At 52.8% G+C, this 20,426-nt stretch overlaps 1 protein-coding gene across 4 annotated transcripts in view; it reads right to left on the bottom strand.

The window, feature by feature from the left end:
• The window catches only part of CPEB1 (cytoplasmic polyadenylation element binding protein 1), a 34,996-nt gene that overhangs the window by 10,425 nt on the left and 4,145 nt on the right, over positions 1-20,426 (bottom strand). For 2 of the 4 annotated variants that reach the window (XM_032195150.1, XM_032195151.1), the window contains exons 2-3: positions 19,955-20,132; positions 10,988-11,176 (exon numbers count right to left, since the gene is read on the bottom strand). In XM_032195150.1, coding sequence (XP_032051041.1) covers positions 10,988-11,176; positions 19,955-20,030 — 265 coding nt within the window. In that variant the 5' untranslated portion in view covers positions 20,031-20,132. Of the gene's footprint in view, positions 1-10,987; positions 11,177-11,435; positions 11,795-19,954; positions 20,133-20,426 lie in introns of those variants that run through there. The other 2 variants (XM_032195147.1, XM_032195146.1) reach the window with 2 other exon arrangements.

Here is a 20,426-nt window from a genome sequence, read left to right as displayed (position 1 = left end):
TTAAAAGCAAACAATCAAGTATTTCTCACACTTATGTGGGAAATTCCAGCCTAAGGGTCCACACAATTCCCTTCCACCTGCTCACACAGCAGCCTCGGCATCCAGAGCACAGTGGGTGGCAGAAAGCTTCTGGAACTTTTCAGGCCACCGCTCGGAGCTGCAAGAGAGGCACATGCCAACTCTCCTTTGCAGGGGACAGCAAAACCAGTAGCTTTTAATAGAAACTCCGCTCTGACTTTTGACTCACTGCTGCAGCTTTAATGACTGAATTCGGAGCCAGCATGCTCCATCTCCGAGCACGTCAGCCAAACGCTGACAGATTTAAGAGCTCTGTGGAGCAGTCTCGACACCCGCGTGGCACTCTTCCAGATCGCAGGCGTTCAGGACGCTCTCTAGAGAATGAGCATTGGAAGATCCAGTCCTGCTTTTCCTAGTAAATGCCATCAGGATGCTGCTGCTGCAGTGTGCCCTCTTAATTCCTGCATCATCCCAGAGCCCCAGGGGGTACGAGCATCTCGGGCCCATCACACCCAAGCCACACGTTTCACAGCAGAAGTGTGCAGCCACACAGCCCACAGCCATGGCCAGGCTTAACTTTCATCCAACCCTGTCCTGCAGACCCCAAGTCATCTCTCGGCCCTACTACAGCCATATTTCACGTGAGTCCACCCCATCTCAGACCAACAACTCCCCCAGCACAAGCTGCTGTTCTCAGTGTGCTCCCTGGGAAAGGAGCCCCAGCAGCAAGGCATCCAACACCCAACGCAGCCAGACTCAGAAGAGCTTTTTTCCTTGCATGCTCCAGTTAGATTTACAATTTAAGATTTTCAGCACCTGCTCAGGATCTTGAAGCATATGGCTTTCTTCCCCGCATACTGTTATTTACAGCCACTTAAGGATTAGACCTTCCTGGTAGTTTTGACCAAGCCTATTTTACAAGAAATGGCTGTAAAGATGAGCCCTGAGCAGCCAGGCTTACCACTGCCAGCAGTTCAGGGAAGGACTCTGGGCAAATAAACCACCTTACTGCTACGCTGATGACAAATGACGCTTTACTGCCTTGAATAAGACCTTAAGATAAGCAGAACACTAGAGACAGAGCAGCCACTGAATTTTTATTCCTAGTGACTCGAGCTGACAAAGAGCCCTGCCACCATTAAGCTGTCCTCGAGGACTCCGGCCTCAGCTTTGGGCTGCAGGAGACCACCCAGCAGAAGGAGCTGACAGCACGTTCCACACAGCTGCTAGCAGAGCAGTGCCTCTGCCCCATGGTGCATCTGCTCAAGGCAACTTACCCAGAAACAGAGCCTTGCCCAGAGCAAGGGCACTCACACCACACTTCTCACATCCCTCTGCTCAAGATCTTCCCCACACCATTGGAACAGCAGCCAAAGCTTCCCCAGAGAAGTTTGCCACGGGGCAGCACGCACTGCTCTCAGCCCCCTCATAAGTGTGGGTAGCAGCGTGCACGCACACAAGAGACTCCCGTTCTGCTGAGCAGCGTGCCAGGCCCCAGATTCCTGCATTACAGGCAACGTCTGGCACCTGCATGCTTAATGTGCGTGCAGTCAGACACCGCTTTTGGCAGTGGCACCGAGTGCTAGATGAGCACAGGCACCCACTTTTTGAAGTCGTGCTCTGAATACATATTTCAGCCTTTGAAAGCTCGCTGCAGGGCTGGAGGAAGCCTGTTTAGAAGGGACCAGAACTTGTACAAGCAGGTCAACAACGCTGAGATGGTCGCTTCTGCTGGCTGGCACCACCAGCAAGGGTAGAGGCAGGGACATTTCAATCTCCAAACACTACTCACATTGCAAGCCTGCCCCTCTGCCCTGATCTCCTTGTGGAGGCAGGGATGAAGAGATCAATAGGAAGACTCTCACCAGAAGAAGCAGAGGAGATGGTTTTCAGAGCCACAGCACTTCTGCTTCCACTCGGTGACACCTGCCGTGCCCAGAGGCTGCAGAGCTGCATGCACATTTGGGGCACGGCGGCGGAGGAGGGAAGCAGCGTGACCAAGGCCCTGGAGACTGAACACAGTGCAGTTTCTTTGTCATTCGTCAAATAAGCTTGTAGAGGGGAAAAAAGGCTGATGTCCCAAACAATAGCCTGCTGCAGTTCCAGAAAAACAGCTTGTCTGCAGTTTTTACCGCCCAGCCAGACTCTACCCATGTGGGGTGGGAGCAGGCTGACTGTTTTAGTCAGCCAAAAAGCAGCACCTCCTACAGACACGAAGCAGCTTCATGGCATGAGAAACATTTGCATGTCTGAAAGGCAAACGGGCACCTTAACCACCTCCTACAGCTACAGCCAACGTCTCTGTAGTTACGGCAGAGACGCAGCCAGACAGGCTGCCAGGGTGAGTTCTCCCCCTCCACCACAAACAAGCACCAAGCTGCTTAGAACTTGGCCTGCTCAGCACAGGAAAGGGGAGATCCATACTCCAAACTAACCTCAAGTGGGGTTTCTGCACTTCTCACCTGCATCCGTGGCACCTTATGCTGCCTGGGGGAGCCAGCAGGCCTGCAGTTACAAAGGATCACAGAGAAACAGGTAAAATTTGCAAAGAACTGCTAATGGCAAAAGAAAAATCCTTCCTCCTAAGCACAGAAGCAATGGGACAGTATCTGGAATGGACAAGGGAGAGCTGCAGCCTTAAATGTTCAGAGCTCACCCGAGCAAGACCTAGCGCTACTGATCAGAGCAGCAGCCTGGATACCTCCTGAGGTCTTGCTGAAATCCTCCTCCTTCCGTTATGCTCCCATCACTCCAGATGGAGCAGAGTCACCGCTGTTATGAGAAGAGCTACGTGAAGGCAGAGGCACAGAGCTGCACATCACAACACAAGTCTCAGTCATCTTGAGCCAAATGCCAACATTCACAAAAAGTAGAGCCCAGACCAGCAGATGTGATCAAGGATCCACTTTAGACAGCGGTTACTCTGGCAATCAAGAACTATTGCACAGCCCTTTTTTTTTTTTTGTTTCTGAACTACAGAAGAGGAACTCTGCCCTGACGGATTCTTCATTTGGGACAAAGAAGAACTGAGGATATTCAGGCAGCTATTTCTGGTTTGCTAAGAAGGGGCAAGGGAATAGAAAAAAGCAGCATGATCCCACAGCTGAACCGCAGAATTAGAGTCAGGACACCTGAGGTCTATTCTTGGTTCTGGCACCAACATGGTAAGTCACTTCCCCGGCGTGCCCTGAAAAATGGAAACAGCAGCAGAACCAGGAACAGAAGCTTATTGCATTAATGTTTGAGAGCACAGGTCCTCCTCCTGCTCCAAGTGAGCAGGACCTGGCTGACAGCAAGCTTAACTGCTTCTTGAGGCAGGGAATTTACTACGATGTTTCTGGGAGGGGAAAATGGATGCCCAAGGTAGATGTAAAATCAGCAAGGACAGCTAGAACATGATTCAGGATTTTAGAAGCGCACAGGTAATTGCATTCACTAAGCAGACTGCCACAACTGCATTCGTCTTAAGAGATCAGAACGGTGAAATACAGCAAGGTTTAACACGTATCAGTCCCAGATATATTTAAAAGCCAACATATTCAGGTCAAATTCTGCACAACAAGCTTCAGTTTTGCAAGCCTCAAGAACAAACACTTCTATATTTAAGTACTAAACTCCTCTCAATTATCTGCTGCAGCGTCCAGGGTGCAAACTCCGCAGCATGTGTTAGTTTCTGTGATAACAAGGCTGAGGCTGACTCATTTTCACTGCTCAGCTGTATCACAGTTTGTGGGGTGTCAAGTCCATCAGGATACCAGCTTTAGGAAAAGGAGAGCTCTTTGGAGAACGATGGGGGAGCAGCATGCTGGAAAAACCCCTCTGGGCAAAGGAAGAACAACTAAAACAGGCTGTTGCCCCAAATGCAAGCCTCTTTGGGAAATGGCACACAAGGAGGGGAGCCAGGCATTTCTCCACAGTCTTCTCACACGGATGGCCTTGGGACATGATGCTGGCCCAATTAGTGTTTCTTTTTCTTCAGCCCCCCTTGGGCTACACTGCTTTCCCCAGCCTGTCCCATTCCCCATGCAGGGTCTTGGAGAAGGCGATTTACCTTGAGCCCACAGGCAGGCAGGTTCAGACCAGCCGCCCTCCAGCAGTGCCCTCATGCAGCAACACCTGGACACACTCAGCCTTGCACACACCACAGGGTTTGTAACAAGGCAGGGAGATAAAAACAGACTCCGGACTTCTTCTGAAGAGCTACCATGTTACCACAGATGAGCTGCAGCAGGCAGACTTTGATGCCTCACTCTGCCCAGCAATAAGCAGCCCTGCCACTGCTTAGACACCTAGCAGCACAAGGGATGGAAGAAAACCTGTCTGTCCTATCCCTCATTTGATTGGCACAATTTTGGGGATGAATTTTACCCCAGGCCAGAGCTTGCACACATCTGAAACACCCTGCCACCACCTCCAATATCAATCACAGTGGAAAAAAGACTAAGCTGCTAGTCGCCTGGGGCAGCTCAGAGCCACCAAGGAGCAGCTCAGATGCTCTCCTTGGGAGGAGACACTTGTAAGGCTCATTTCAGCAGCTAGATGAGAGGCACACGCTTCGAACTACAATCTGGTGTCAAAAGCTTATAGGGAAGCTCCATGAGCCCCATGTATTCGTACACACCAGCATCACCAGGCGATGAAGCAACAGATAGCTTGTCTATGAAGGGTGGAGATCTGCCAGTGCTGGAGCATTTTCTCCACCACACCTCCACCAACAATCAGATGCTTGAGAAGTCTGTGCCTTCCTTGCACCCACACTCATCCGCCGTTACCTCCACAGGCTCAGTGGCCAGGCAGCAGCAACAGCCCCTCGGATGCTCTGGAGAGCACACTCAAACGTCCTTCCCTCCCAGGAGGGACCAAGGGAAGGGATTTTTGGTGGGGCATGCCTGCTCCTGCAAGCCATCTCCAGCACAAGCCAGGAGGCTGCCCTGACCCACTTTAGCTCTTGCTGGATGAAGGCAGAGATGCTGGGTAGGTTCCTGTTCAAGTTGCTCACCTATTTGCATCTTCTGCCTTACAACATCAGTGCAAAAAAAAAAATCTGTTTAGGAGAAGCTGCTCAAATGGAAGATCTAAAAGCCGGATTAAGAGCAGCTTCCATTAGAAGCCAGTTGCAAACTTGGAGCTTGGATACTTGTTTTACTTATTTGATACATGAGTTATTCCGTTAAGGATCAAGCACCACTGCCCCACAAACAGCCTGCAGCTATCAAGTGCTCTGGGCTCTGTTCCTCAGCACAGCCAGCTCTGGCCAGCAGCTGAGAAATCAGCCCATGGAATGTGATCAGCCCTTACTGAGATGTCCTCAAGAAACAAGTGCCCATTAAGCATCCACACCAAGTACGCCCTCAGAAAAGCCCTACAGGAGCTAAGAGGGCACGGGGCAAGCTTTTAGGCAGGCCATTGCGTAGGCAGCGCTGCAGTACAATGGGCACACAGGAGACCCTGCGAGGCAGGCCAGCTTCCAGCTTGGAAAACTGGACATCTTCCCTTGTGTTATTAAAACTGATCTCCACGTATGAGGCACTGCAACTGTTTGTACCAAGCTGCCGCCCTGCTTGGGAGCGGGCACTTGGCACCGTGCTGCAGCACAGGTTAGCCCAGCAGCAAATTAAACAGAATGGATGCCCTGGGGACTTCCTCACCCAGATCCTGTCCCTCCAGGGTCTTCCTCAAGCTCTGCAGCTGAGCACTCTGAGCCAGCAGCTCTGGCCCTGTAGGAAGGGCAGCACCTGCTGTGTCGTGCTCATTAGCAACCACCCCAGACTGATCAGCAACACTCACCAACCTCCTCTGCAGCCATGGCACACACCAGGAGTCTGGATTACCCTGCAGAAAGAGGGGTGCTTCCTGCTTCCTTCTGCCAAAGCTAACCAGCTCTGGAGGAGGTGTTTTCCCAGGTGCCTGCCACCACAGATGCAGTGTTTTGAAGACAGTCTGCAAATAGCCGGTCCTGGGGGAGCAGCGTGCAGGTCCCTCCTGCTGTTGTTGGGAAGAAAGGCTAGGAGACCATGGAAACAGCCACACATCTTCCTGTGCAACAGGTCTTGTATCTTGAAAGACACATCCCCCCTTCAGGGGATGATGGGCTTTTGCCTTGCAGGCTTTAGAGCCTCCTAAGAGAGACCCCAGCTCCTTGCCAGGCAGCACACAGACTGCCCGCAGCTCTGGCCCAGCAGACTTTAAGCAGCTGCAGATGACCAGCACATCCACACTTACTGTGGAAAGAAGTTGCTGTGCTGTGGGAAGCGGTAGAACTGGGAGCCCCTCTTGAAAGGATCCAAGACCAAACTCAAGTCTGTTGCCACACCAGCAGCCTCATGGTGATGCTTAAGAACTCAGGGACATTTTGGAATTGCACATCTGCTCAGGCTGTCCTCACCCAGAGACAGCATCCCAGCCCCCAGGAGGCAAGGCCACCATCAGCAGTTTCCCAAGACACTGATAGCAGCGTTCAGAACTTGTTTAGGGGCAAGGGAACAACACGAGTGACATCACAGAGCAGAGCTGATCCTCCTGAAAACACCCTGGCAGTCGTCCCCCCCACAACCAGTGCGCAGCAAAAAGCCTGAGGCTGCAGATCTCTGAAGAGGGGCTGAAGGATCAAGCTCCTTCTCTTTACAGGGACATGAGCAGAACAAAGAAGTCTGAAACCGACACCAAGCACTGCTTACACCTGTGTTAGAGCCTATGGAGGCCACACTCAGCTCAGGGACCAGGACAGAAAGCTCCTCCAGTGCATTGGTACTGTGGCAAGCTTCACATTAACAGACTGGTTTTAGGATGATTTCCCAGTGGGCAAACCTGCCTGTCCCACATAGGGAGGCTGAGACTAACCCATATAGGGCAGACCAGGCCAGCCAGACCAAGCAGCTGGCACACGGGCAGAACAGCAGTGAGGGAGTTGTGAAACCCACACTGCTGTCACTGGTTCTCTGGGCAAGAACTGGAACAGGACCCCATTTGCTCAAGCTCCTTTAGAAACAGGAAGGATAAAGGATGCCACCAAGGGCAGTCCTGCCTTGCTGCCTCTTACCCCTTCCTTGCCCCTGCAGAGGGAGGAACACAGAGGTCTTGAGGCAAGCGGCTGCCCGCTGCTGGGATGCTGTAAAGGGGAAACGCTGCCTCCAGAAAGACAGCTGGGATGCCAGCACTGGAAGTGCTTCAGGCCAGTTTCCTGCAAAAGCCCCTCCCCAGGCCACCGAGCAGCTTTCTGGGGCTCGATGAAGTACTTCCAGCCTGACAGATCTAGTGGCAGCAGCGGGTTTGATGTGCCTTCCCAGCTATGAGACAGCAGTTCACTCCTACAGCCAATAAATGCAGGCGGCTTCAGCCTGCAGCAGCTGCTGCCTCCTGGGGAGGCTCTCTCCAGACACCAGCTTCAGGGGCTGGCAGCGCGTCTGGCACGCTCTCAAGGGCTAAGTACACGTCCTCGGTGCATTACGGTGCTACACCCAGAAGGAAGGCGCATTATAACAGCCCGGTCCCGCACAGCCATTCCAGCATCCCTTTGGGAAGGGGGACAGAGGCAGGACTGGAGCATACAAACCGGCCTCACCGCACCCTGGCCTCCTCTGGTGTGGCACCGGGTCCTGCTGTGCCATGCCACCACCCTGGGTGCACAAGGTGACACCAGGAGGGTGTGCAGCCAGCAGGTCCTCCCCTTCGGCTCCGAGCTCTGCGCTGGCAGGGACGACAGGCAGCAGAGGAGGTCCCAGCTCGTCAGTGCTCAAGCACAGGCACTGCAGGGGACCACATCAGCAGTATTTTTAGCCTGACTGTTACTTGTGCTTTTTTTTTTCCTCCTCCTTTTTGCACTTCCACCCTTCCAGCCACCTCCCCATGGGTCTGCGCAGCTGAGTCACTGCTGGAACCTTCCAAAGGCATTGGGTGCCAGCAGCACCATCCCTCCCCAGCCCCTAGAGACTGCCCAGCCCTGACACAGCCTCACCTGCCTGCAGAACACCCCCAAAAGAGTTCCCAGCCCTGGGGAGCAGGCTCATGCAGCCTCCTAGGCTGCAATGCCGGGTGCTAGGAGTGCGCGGACATAGAAGCACCCAGCCCACGTCTTCCTTTCAGCCACAGCATGGCCAGGCCACCCACAAATGTCCACTAGCTTCTCAGATCTGCGCAGCTCACAGGCCCAGGAGTGCTCCTCCACCACCCAGAGAGGAGCTCCCCAGTTTTCAGGAGGTGCTCCCGAGCTACACGGCCTCTCCTCCCCCGGAGCTTCACACTGCTGCTCCAGGGCCCTGGCAGAGCAGGCAGCCGCAGCTCTGCAGCCCCAGGAGGCGTAGGCAGGCTGAAGCCGTACCACAGCCACACACAGACCCCAACATTTCACCTCCCCAGTGAGCAGATGCCATCTCCACAGTGCTTGGAGCAGGACTGGAACAACTGGGCAGGCCCAGGAGCATGCCTGGCCTACCTGCTGCACGTCCTGGAAGGGAGGGTGGGATGGACAGGCAGAATGCAGCCTCAGGACACCCCAACCATACAGCCGGGGTGCTCCGAAGGCCTGAGGCTCCTCCAGGGAAGCTGCATCTGGGCTGGTTTATGCCCCAGTCATCCCCACCTCCTATACCAAGGGAATAGGAGGAGTGAAAGTGAGGAAGTCTTCTCCAGACAATGCTGGGTGCCACCTCCCAACAGCTGCTGCTACCAAAAGCACCCAGGGGATGCAGGCCACCCAGGCACAGCCCCTTTCCACCGCTCCTCCCAAGCCTCTGTGGCAGGAGCTCCAGCACAGCACACTGCAATCCACAGGGGCACCGGGCACAGCCTCTACTAGCAGGGAGATCACCACAGCACCTTCACATCACCCCCCAAATTCACCTCCCTTACAAAACCAGAAGCCCCCTGCCCTTGGAAGGGCACACATCCCCCAGCACCACAGTCTACGCAGCTCAACCTGCGGCACACAGAAGCCTGCCACAGGCTCGTGCAAGCGCTGCTGCCTGCCTGGCAGAGCGCTGCAGAGATGTCTGCACCTCTGCCAACACAGCCTGGCAGGAAGCTGGCCAAGAGAGCTGGGGACAGCCGCACCAGATCAGGTGGGGCTGGGACACCAGCACGGAGCAGCCACCCCAGTGCGTGACAGCCCCAGTTCTGCAGCACTATGACCCAGCCCTGCATGGCATGGTTAATGCTGGAGGAATGGTTCAGCACCGACACAGCCTCCTTTGAGTGATCCTTTACATTAAAGGTCCTACAGCACAGCCCAGGGCCCTACAGTCTGCTTGCTGCCATAAGGGGCTCTGCGCACAGCCTGTACTAAGGCATCTGTCCAGCCCACAGCACCGATAACTCCCATTCCTCCATCCCCCCGCCATGCTTCAGCAGGGGTTGAGCTGGCAGTGAATCAGCTACAGGACACACAGTGAGCGTGGTGTTCCCTGGCTCGTTCAGGGAAACCCAGAGGGCCATGTGCTGGAGGTTTCATACAGCAACCACAGCCTGACCATAGCAGACCCTGGTTGCCTGCCCTAGGGTCCATGAGCTCTGTCTTGCAGGAACTGGATGTGGGAACTCGAGCAAGCGGTGCTGACAAAGCTATCATTTCAAACTCTGCCACCCCACAAGCGATTTTTACGACCGATGCAGTGACATGCTGTGTTGTGTCCCAAAAGCTCAGCTCTTCCTATCCAGGGGCAGCACCCCCTCAGAGCACACACAGTGTAAACAGCTGGGCATCGGAGGTGGTCTGCAGCACCTCATACCCCCCCCCCAGACACCCACATGGCACTGCCCAGGGGATATCTACATTCCTGTCAGCAACAACTTCATGCCTGGGGCCTCCTGTGTCACCCAAGTCTGCGCAGAGATGCACTACCCTTTTAACAAAGCAGCAGCGTGCTGCTATAAAGGGATGAGTTTCTGTAGCAACCAGGCTGAACTTGTACAAACTCTGCCAAAGCACTAGATCTTTCCATGGACTGATACTTGAATGAGCACGCCAGCGCTGGAGAAGCTGGTCCTTACAGCCCCGCAAGGCTGGGAAATGAACACGTCCCTTTCCACCACACCCCCTGCCCCGCGACAGGGAGCTGCAACGAGTTTGTGCACGAGGCGCCCCTTCCTCATCCTGAGCACACACGGTTTGACAGAGAAAGCCAGTAGCTCCGTAGGAGTTAACTGAGCCCTGAGTGGTGCTGGGGAGTGCCCAGCACCCCCAGGACTCCCCATCCCATCCCAGCTGGGGACACAGCACTGGGGGAAGGGAAGCCAGCAGTACGGCTGCAAGCCCACACCCTGCCAATCACGTAGGTTTGCGCCGGACCACAGGGGTTCAAGCAAGAAGCCATTCTGCTGCACCTCCTCCAGCCCGCTGCTCGGAGCGGACTGATGCTTCCAGCCAGGGAAGGCTCCCTCTGAATCCCCCAGGCTGAAGTAGTTTGCCAGGTGCTGGCTGCACCTACCACACCCCAGAGGCAGTCGTGCAGCCAGCACTGCTGCTGCGCAGGGGTGAGCACTGCCACCGGGACTCTTGCAGCCAGGCAGGGGGTCTCTCTGCAAACACCCGGCTGCAACGCGCCCTGCCTGCCGCTGGGGATTTTCTCCGGCCACCGGAGCGAAGTTGGGCTGCGCTCGCAGGCGGCGTGGCTCAGTGCCCTAGCACCACACCCCCCACCCACTCCATGCAGTGGCAGGGAGAGGATTTCTCTTCTCTCAGCTGCGTTATTCCTCCAGCAGCAGCGTCACAGCGACAGCGAAAGATAAGCCCGGGCACTTCTGCCTGCAGTGAACTGACAGCAGAGCAGAGGGGGCTGTGGCACAGCCAGCCACAGCCTCCCCAACTCAACCCTGCCCTTGCCACCACATTACACAAGCACTACAGGGCGACAAGCCCCCATCGGAAACTGCCAGCACCCTGTTACACAAGCAATTGCTCTGCATTAGCTTTAAAAGAGCCAAAAAAAAAAAAAAAAAAAGGAATCCAGCAACTGTTGCTGCATGTGTCACTCACCGGACTGTGTGCTGGTTTGTGCTGCAGCATCAGAGTCCTGGGTGCTCCAGGGTCTGTCCCACCCTGTCAGGTTGAGGGACTGCAGGCCAAGGCACAGGTCGTTGGTGTCGGGGAGGCCACGGGAAGACTCTTGCGTGGATGTGGGGAAAAGCATCCTGCTTGCCACTGCTTCTTCAGAGTCCTGGAAGTCTGCTCAGATTGAGAACAAACAGAAGCTTGAGAGTTCAGGGCTGCTTTTCTTTCGAAAGGAGTTTTCCGAAGCGTTAAGCCCCAAGGCAGGTCTGGCGCTGCTCTGAAGCCACTGCCGCCGCAGCCAGCGGTTGCACCCCGAAAGGGAGGGCTACCATATGTCCAGAAACCAGCCCCCCACCCCCCTCAGCCCCTCCACCTTCCTATCCCGCCTGCATTACTGACTGGGTCAGCATGTGACCAGGCTGCTGATGCTTACTGTGCTGACAGTGACGTCACTCAGCCATGCAAGAGAACCGCATCAGCTCTTACAAAATAGGGGTAAGAAGAAAGGATGGATTCCCCCGAAAGACAAGGCGGCAGGCAGGAGGAAAAGGGTGCAGCTCCGGTAAGCCAGGCAGCACAAAAGCAGAGCTCCACGGCGCAGCAGACAGCGATCCCCCCAGCAACGACGATCGCAGCAGCGACAGCAGACAGTTAGTTTTAGTGCTACCCAGCTCTCCTGTCCCCGCCTCCCTCCGCCCACAAAACCCAAAAACACTTTAGTCCTGGACAGCCTCCAGCTGCTGGCTCCAGTTCAGAGCCCGATGCAAAGCTTCACAATTCTGCTAGCATAATCTATTCGGTTCAGCTTGGCCACTCTGCCTCCCTGACTCTGCATTGTTTACCACTGAGTAACAAGGATAACCTTCACCCCCCTCCCCGCTACCCAGAGGGAAGTGCGTTATCCCTGTCCGGTCCGCGTGGGCACATCACACCAACGTAGGGAGCGCAGGACCCGTTTCCCATCGGGAATTTCCATGGCCTATTTCCCTTCCGCCTGCCCGGTCCCCCCCTGCCCTGAGCCCTCCCCTCCCCTGCGGGAGGTGCGCGAGCCTACGGTACTGGAGATGCCGGATTCCTGCCTCGGTTTAAGCCTGTGCCAACAGCCTAAGGAAACGCAGCAGGTTCATAGTCTGCGAATTCCAGCTTAATGCGGGATCTGGGGGCTGATGAAACCACAAGATGCTCAGCCGTGCTACCCGAAATCTGAGTCAGAGGGCATTTATAAGCCAGCTCCAGGCAGTGGCAGCTGTCTCCTCCTCCTCCCCCTGCCCCCTTCCCTCCCACTGTGCCATCAGATGTGCACCTCGCGCACACGCTGCTCGCGGCTCTTCAGCGACTCCAGCCCGTCACGTTATCCCTCACGTGCGGCCCTGGCCATCCCAGGCAGCCTGCTGGCCTCCACAGGCCTCCTTTTCTGTGCCCACAGCCACATCTCTCCTCACTCAGCACCCAGCACAGCCAGGCACCGAGGTGGGGCCCTTGCCTTCACCCCACAGTGGTTTCAGGAGCTAAAACACCACAGTCGGGATGCAAGCAGCTAAAACTGTACCCACTGACAACCAGCTGCCTCCCTGGCCACAGCATCCTCCATGGTACCCTGCTGGCATAGCATCAGCACAGCTTTTCCTGCTCCCCTAGTATGCTAGTACGAGCTGTAGCACCAATTCAGTCAAATTGCTACCAGGCGCCTGTAACAGCACCGAGTATTTCTCTGAAAGCATCGTGCCGCATCTCCGGCTGGGTGTTTTACTGCATTAATTCCTCCTGTACACTTTTTGGATTGCTCGTTTTGGACAGGCCCTAAAAACATTTATAATGCAGCTGTAGGGAGGAGAGGAGAAAGGCACATTGCTCAGACAACTCAGTTCCCACAGCAACCATAACTTGCCCATATGAATATGCAACATTTCTGTGTTTATGGAAATGCACAAGTGCTCTGCATGAGTCCCCATCCCTGGCAGGAGGAGGCTACCTTCCACCTGGGGAACAGAATCGCACAGGTTTTGTACCATCTCCACCATCAACTCCCATCACACCTGATGTTCTCACAAGCACGGACACAAGCAGGAAGCATTTTCTGACAGCAGAACTCAAATCCCATCCAGAGCCCCTCTGGAAAACCCACAACTGAACAAACAGGGAAAATAGGGAACGAACTCAAAGTGCTCATACCACAGCATCCTAAGCCAGACATGCCAGCTTTCCCTCACTATCCCTATTTCTCAGGAAATAAGCTATTTTGTTTAATTGAACCCAATCAGATTTGGGTTCAGAGATGTGTTTCTTTCTGACGACTTCAACCTACATTGAAGACAAGCTCTCTGCAATTCAGTTAACAGGCATAGCTGCTGAAACAAAGCAGGATTTACTTTGATAACCAGCATTTCTTAATTAGACCTTCTCCCAACCGAAGCAAACAGCCAGCACAAGCCTGCTTCCCCTTTAATGGCAAACAGCCACAGAGAAAGATAGATATGGGTCATCAAGGAAAAAAACTTAAAAAGGGAATTTAAAATGCATTTCTGGAATGCTTATTTTCAAACTCAGAGAATGGAAATTTGCTACAAAGCAGTCAATTGTTAATGGCACACATGTAAAACTAATAGGATGCAGGGCAGGAGGAATTAATTTCCTACAGAAATCCAGTCTGAAGAGTCACAACCTCAAGTTAGTTGCAAGTACGTGCCTACCAAATATTAGTTTCACTTTGCAATCTGACCCAGCCCAGCCCAAATGCTTTGCCGCAGACTTTTCCGAGCCCCGAGAACCAGCCCAAATCTTTCCAACCTGGGTTTTTCCCTGGAGTTGCCCCTGGAACCCAACCATCATGGCAGAGGGAGCCGTGCTGCGGTGCTGGGCTCATGCCCGAGCCGGTCGGGTTTTGTTTCAGCAGCATCCTGAGAAGCAGGTCCTTAGTGAAGCGCTCCCGTGCGAGTCTCAGCAGCTCTCCCAGGTGACGTCCTCCCACCAGATCGGGACGTCCCCAGAGCCAGGGCGCACAGCAGCACAGGCTGGGCAGCTTTCCACACCACCGCCCCGACAGAAAGCTGCATTTTTCAGACTTCAAATGTTAGCCCCACATTTAAGGCATTTCAAAGGCTTCTTCACAAGGAGCATCTCCACGCGGCTCAGCCCTGAACTTGCAGCTCAACCCTACCAGCAGGCTTACGCAAGCCCCAGCCACTTGTCCCCACCCCAGCACTCCCTCCCCACTCACACCAGTTTAGGCAGATGAGCTTCCACCCTGGAAGCTGGGCTGGGGAACCGATCTGGTTAAAGCCACGCCACCAGGAGTTAGTTTTAGCCTGGCTCATTTCCCCAATCTGGTATGCAGTGCGGCTGCACCAGCCAGGCATTTCAAACAGGAAAATATTTAGAAAATTACAGCTTGAGCCTGAGTGGAGAGGACAAGGAAGGACTGGCACCAAGCGCCACAGCCCGCAGGCAGCTTGCAGAGGGGTTAAGGCAGCACGAGGAGCCGAGCACAAGCCAGGCCCTGCCCCACAGCAGCAGCATCCCTCAGTGCCATCAGACTCGTTCTGCAAACTGACACAAGCAAGCACCAAGGCATTCAGACTTCCAAGCCCTCCAGACGCAGGCCACCTGCAAAGCCAGCTAAAATCCAGCAAGCACGCTTTGTCTTGAAAACTGGGAAAATACAGAGAGGGGAAAAAAGGAAGCAGAATGGTTAAGCACACACAAACCAAACACTCCTCCTGCTTCTGTGGCCATGCAAGGTCCCCCTTCCCTCCCACACACTAATTTCTAGCGGAGCCTGAATGCAGAGGAAGCCCCTCCACAAACAAGCGTGGGCACAGGGGAGGGATAAGAGCTCTGCTGGAAAACAGAGCGGAAGGAGCTCTGTTCACCAAGAGATGCAGCTCCAAGGCATCTTCGTGCGCAGCAGCATTGTGAGCTATAGCTCTGAACTTCCAGATCAAATCCAGAGAAGCAGGAGGCCAGGCAAACCCTGCTAAGCCCTTCGGGTCACAAGCGGAAAGGCGGCTCACAGCAGGAGCGCCCTTTTGCCTTTCACACCTTTTTATCCCTCCGGTTTCAAAGGCTAGGAACTGCATCCATGAAAATTAAGCTTCTCAAATACATTTTGCGTACAAGGCAGACTACAACAAATCTTGAGCGAAAGCCTGTAGAGGATGAGGCAATTTTATTCCTCAGGTACACCGGGGATCATCAGGGGCTTAGGAAAGCTCTTGTTAGGCATAAACCTACTAGTTACAAGAGGTTTTTCTAATACACAACTAAGCATCTTTCCTGTAATCTGAAAAACTCCTCAAGTGGAGAAATTTGTTGCTGCATGAACCATTTCACAGCCAGCTGAAGGAGTTTGACTTCTTTTGGTAACCACAAGCACTTGAACAGCTAGCAACCAACTATTTAAGAAACTAAGAGGGGCTGCAACTTTGGCTCACTGCTCTACCTACTTCTGAGAGACTGTCACAGCACTAGTGCCCAAAAACCTGCACAACCAAACACCATCTCAGCACAGCAGGTCATGAGACCCTCAGGAAACCTGCTGGATCTGCAGCAACATCCCGTTCAGCTCTCCTGGGTTTGTGTCCAGGGCATCCGGCACTTATTTGGGGCAAGCCACAGCCTTGCCCTGGCTTAGGCACCACTGTGCTATGCTTTGGGTCACCATCCACAGTATTTTTCCCCTCATCCCAGTGCCATCTATCCAGTGTTTCCGTCTTGGTGGCTGCAGGGCAGTGAAGGACAGAGGCATTTACATTACAGTACCAGGGAGAACTTTTTCGGTGGCTAAACAAGGGATGCCATTAACAGCAGCTGATGGCAGGCAACAAGCTGATTTAGTCTTGGTCAGCATTCTTCCTTTGGCTTTCCTTAAATAAAGGAACTCCCCAGAATCATTAAGGGCTGATGGGTCTCAGCTAGCAGCCTTTTATGCTCACCTTGGCACCTCAAGCCACAGTAAGCAGTTTAAGCATACCCCAATCCTTTGAACAATGGGCTGTCAGTTTACAGACAACATACGGCTACACTTGGGGTACCTACAGCCACTTCAAGCCCTTGTTTTCAGTCCATATCACCTTTAGTTGAAACAAGTCCTTTAGCCAGGTGAACAAATGGGCATACAAAGGCTAAAGAGAAGCTTTACTTGCTGTTCCACTTAGGCTGGAAGTTGTCCCTACAGAACAGACAGGATTTCAGAAGCTTTCCTACCCAGATCTGGTAGCCAGCAAGGCCAGGCTTTGAAGCCTGGCAAAAAAAAAAAACACAAAAAAAACCACCTGAACAGCTGTGCAACAAAAGCTACTTAAAGAGAATGGCTTCACTCACGTTCTTACCCAGACCAGCGGTGAGCACACACATTAGCTTTACATTTTGGGAAGAACCAACACCAGAAGCTGTGGCATGCAAGGCCACAACAAGCTGATGTCTGCGTGACATAGCCATGCTGAGGAAGTTTTGCCTTTCAGGCTGATTCAGTGCTCTCTGAAGAGAGGCAGGTGTTTTGAAGCACCGCACGATCCCGTCTGGGAAGCAACCAGACAGGTTCCACAATTACAGCCTTCATGGCCAGCAGCCACCGTGCTGCCACGCTGTACCCTTCAGTTTGGGCCTGACCTAAGCCTTGTGTTTGGGAAGCTCCTGGAGCGAGCACCCATAAACGACTGTGGCATCAGGCTGGGCCTGACAGCTCAGATCATTTTGACGAGGCAATTAAGTTCACTGAGGATTATCATTAACTGCAAACTGATCTTTATAGAGATTTAACATTAGGTATGCCCACTTAAGTCTCCAGTGGCAGTCCCTTCCGCCACCTGGATAACTCCCCACCTGTGTCAGGAACAGGGCCCTGAATAAGCTCGTTGTCTCACATTGCTCAGCCCGATGCCGTGGCCATCTCTGTGCACTTCACCACACCAAGCAGGGCATCTCCACACGTGTTTCCCCAATAGCATTAGTGAAAGGTCATGAACTTCTGCAGTCCCTCCTCCTCCACCACATGTAATCCTCTTAAGGCTGAATGGGGCTTCTTAAACACACATTCAATCCAGGATAAATTTAGTTTGACCTGAGGAAGACAACTGAAAAGCTGGAGGGACCATGAACAGATTAAAAGTACAAGTTTCCCCTACTGGAATACATCTCTTCCCCAAGCCCTGCCACCAGAAGAGAGGAAGTCAAACAGAGGCAGTACTTTTAACTGCTACAGCTACTACATTAAGGGTGGATCTCCAGGCTCATTAAGTTGAGACAGTAGTGAGGACTGCAGGAGCTATGAGCTTTATGTTAATGCAGCCTAACTACTATGCACAATGCACAAGCTGTTCTTGCACTGAGTAAAAGCACCAGAAGCTCACAAGTTCATCAGGAGTGATTTAACACAGAGCCAAGTCACCACATGAGAAGTCCCTGGCTCTGACCAAGGGACAGCTCTGCAAGGCCACCCACCCAACAGCCAGGCTCACCAAGAGACCCTGATCCAGCAGAGCCTTGTCCTGCTCACTCAAGAACACTGCGAACTGACCTGCAGAACTGCAGCATTCAGGCCCTCGCTACCTCTGGAGAGGTCCCAATGCAGACTAATGAGGCAAGGCCAGGACTGCTGGTGGGCTAACATGCACCAGACAGATGCTGGCCCACCCAAATATTTGCAGTTGGTAGCTGCTGGACCAGCCAGGATAGCTCAGGTTACTTTATTTTTCAGTGTCTTGTGCAGCCCAGAGGCAGCTTCTGGAAAGGTTGTGTTCCCATTGAATGGTGAAGGCACCAAAGGCAGCCACTTCCTAGCCCTGGCTCAGCAGCACCCAGCATCACCACTGTGCCAGCAGTCAGCACCTACTTGTGAGGCCAGCCTCACCCACCAAGCAGGAACAAGAAACATTTACTAGGATTTCCCTGAAAGCACAACTTTGCTTGCACCACAGCAGAAATAATGTGGTGCTGGAAACCTCCTTTTTCACAGAGAAGTACCATCATACTTGTCCTACAGGAAGGTCTTCCACAGAATTAACTTGCTGACAGCCTGAAGCACACAGTTCAGCACCACAGAAGGGAAATTTACCCACTTTCCAATTAAGACTCCACCTCTCAACAGCCCTGTGACAGGAAAGACCCCACTTCATCTAAGAAATACCACAGCAACTGACAGACACGAGAGATTTACATGCAGAGGGTTATAAGCAGGTTCATTTCATGCCAGTCCTTCAGAGAAGAGCTTTGGAAGACAGCACTGTAAATCAGTGTTGCTACACCAGCTCTAAGCCCAGACCTAAAGCCAGAACTAACCCACATCTTCACCAGGTGTATCTGCTCTGGTGGGGTGAGACATGTCCAACTAAGTCAAGTCTCAGCTTACTTGCCAAAATTAGGAAGTGCTCCATTCACAATTAAAAATGGAATATGAAGGGCTAAAGCTAAGACTTCAATGAAGCAGCCAGAAAGAACCCTCATGAACCCAATGAGTGTATTTTCCTTTATTTTAGGTTTAATCCTCTGCTATTACTCCAACACATCAAGGTCAGATGCAACACTGTCAAGCACTGTTTTAAGGGACAAAAATTTCTAACCAGCTCAGTACAACAGCAATCTCAGAAAAAGCACCACTTATGCATGCCACTGACCTGAATGAGTTAATATTCTCTATGCAACTGCTCAAAAGTTAAGAGCATATCCTCCAAAACTGTTTTACTTGCCATGTTTCAAGCAATGCTGGGTATATATCCGTACCCAGAAGCGAACAATTCACTTCCTCCAGCATTTCTGCAGCACCAGCACAGGATCACATGGCCAGATCAGCCCCTGGTCCACAGCGCTAAAGCCTTCAAAACGCAGGAGATTAAGCTGCACTGGAAGTCATCTGGTAGCAGTCATTTCACTAGGCCAGCACAACATTGCACTGCACAAGCGCCCAACCCGACCACAAGGTGTCCAGAAACCAGTTTGCAGCTTTCTGTGACTGTTTGGTTGAGGCTACCCACCAGCACCAGCAGCTACAAAGAAAGCTTGCAGTGGCCTGCAAGGTCACCAGCTGGTGAGGTTTTCCCTTTACTTCCCACTTTGTTTTGGGACCAGTCCCAAGGGTCTGTTTGCTCCCAATAATGGGAGAAGTGTTTATTGACCCTATAAATTCAGAAGCTGGAGGAGCAACGGCAAATCTCTTTCAAGAACCCAAATCCTTGGCACAAAAGTGCACTGGCAAGAGGATCATCAGGCTCTGGGCAGGTACATTTACTGGCAGATCTCACCCACTGTAAAGGGACAAAAGCACGTCCTTCAGTTACATAAAAATAAGTCTGGACCCAGTACTCTTTGCTTTGGCACAGAGCCTCCTGTTTTGAGGCAAATCAAGTGCAAGGCAGCACAATATTCCCACTGCTCTCAGCCCGCACGAAGCGGGAACTTGCGGTACCAATTGCATAATCTCAAGCTCCTCTTTGAGAGAAAGTTTTCTCCTACATGCACTGCTCTGTGTGTTCTTCAACACGAGATTAACTACGCTGTAGCAAACCAAACACGGTTATTCAAAAGGCTTTCGCATTTAATGCATGCAGCAGATCAGCCATAGGAGCCACCAACAGACTAATCCTGCCTCCAGGAGAGGCAGACTGCTTTACTGATGGAACCACCTATGCCAAAAGCAGCTGGCAGATGATACATTACACACACATCAGGCAACAAGAGCTCACATCCTGCCCACGCAGGACCTGGGGGAACATGAAGCCAGCCTTCCCAGGCACCTCCACACTGCCAGGGAACACTGGGTTATCCATTTCAGGCTCACAAAGCCCCCCCATCACCAAAAAAGCATTAGACCCAACTTCGAGCAGCTCTTTGTCCACAAGCAGGTACCAGCCACCACACCACCAAGGAGCACACCATGTTTGCCAGGTCCCACTGAGCAACTCCCCCATCCTACCAACCCCTGGCCCTCAAGCTTGCCTCCAACCCAGCCAAATACGTCACCTGGCAAGATGTCACGTTTGCTTTTTGTGACAGGAGTGGTGCAGACTCCACTGAAATCCAAAGAGTTGTCCAGCATGGCGTTTATTCGGCGAAATATATCTGCATTGCTGCAAGTGGAAAGAGCAGGGGCATCCGGGCTATCCCAGCAGTCTTTTATGCTCCTCCCAGTATCTTCTTTCTGTTAAGAAAGAACAAGCATTAGTGTCAAGCACACTACTCACCACCCTACTTTCAACACATTGTGGAAAGCCTGGATTGCCTCCAACACTCATATTAGCTTTAGCTCCATGTCTTCGCAAGGTTCAGGCACAATTCTTTGCACTAAAGAAACAGTTAAGCAAAAGGGTCAGCAGTTTGTCAGCACTGCACACCTGACCAGGACCGCCCCAGTCACAAGCAGGCACCAGCTCAGCGAGGCTGGGTGAACTTTAGACCAGGAGCCACAGCACCCAAACCTGTTGGGCTGCTAACA

The sequence above is a fragment of the Aythya fuligula genome, chromosome 11 (assembly GCF_009819795.1).
Source record: "Aythya fuligula isolate bAytFul2 chromosome 11, bAytFul2.pri, whole genome shotgun sequence".
NCBI classification, from domain to species: Eukaryota; Metazoa; Chordata; class Aves; order Anseriformes; family Anatidae; genus Aythya; species Aythya fuligula.
Note: the sequence above shows the minus strand (reverse complement) of the source record. Positions and strands in the feature narration are given on the sequence as shown.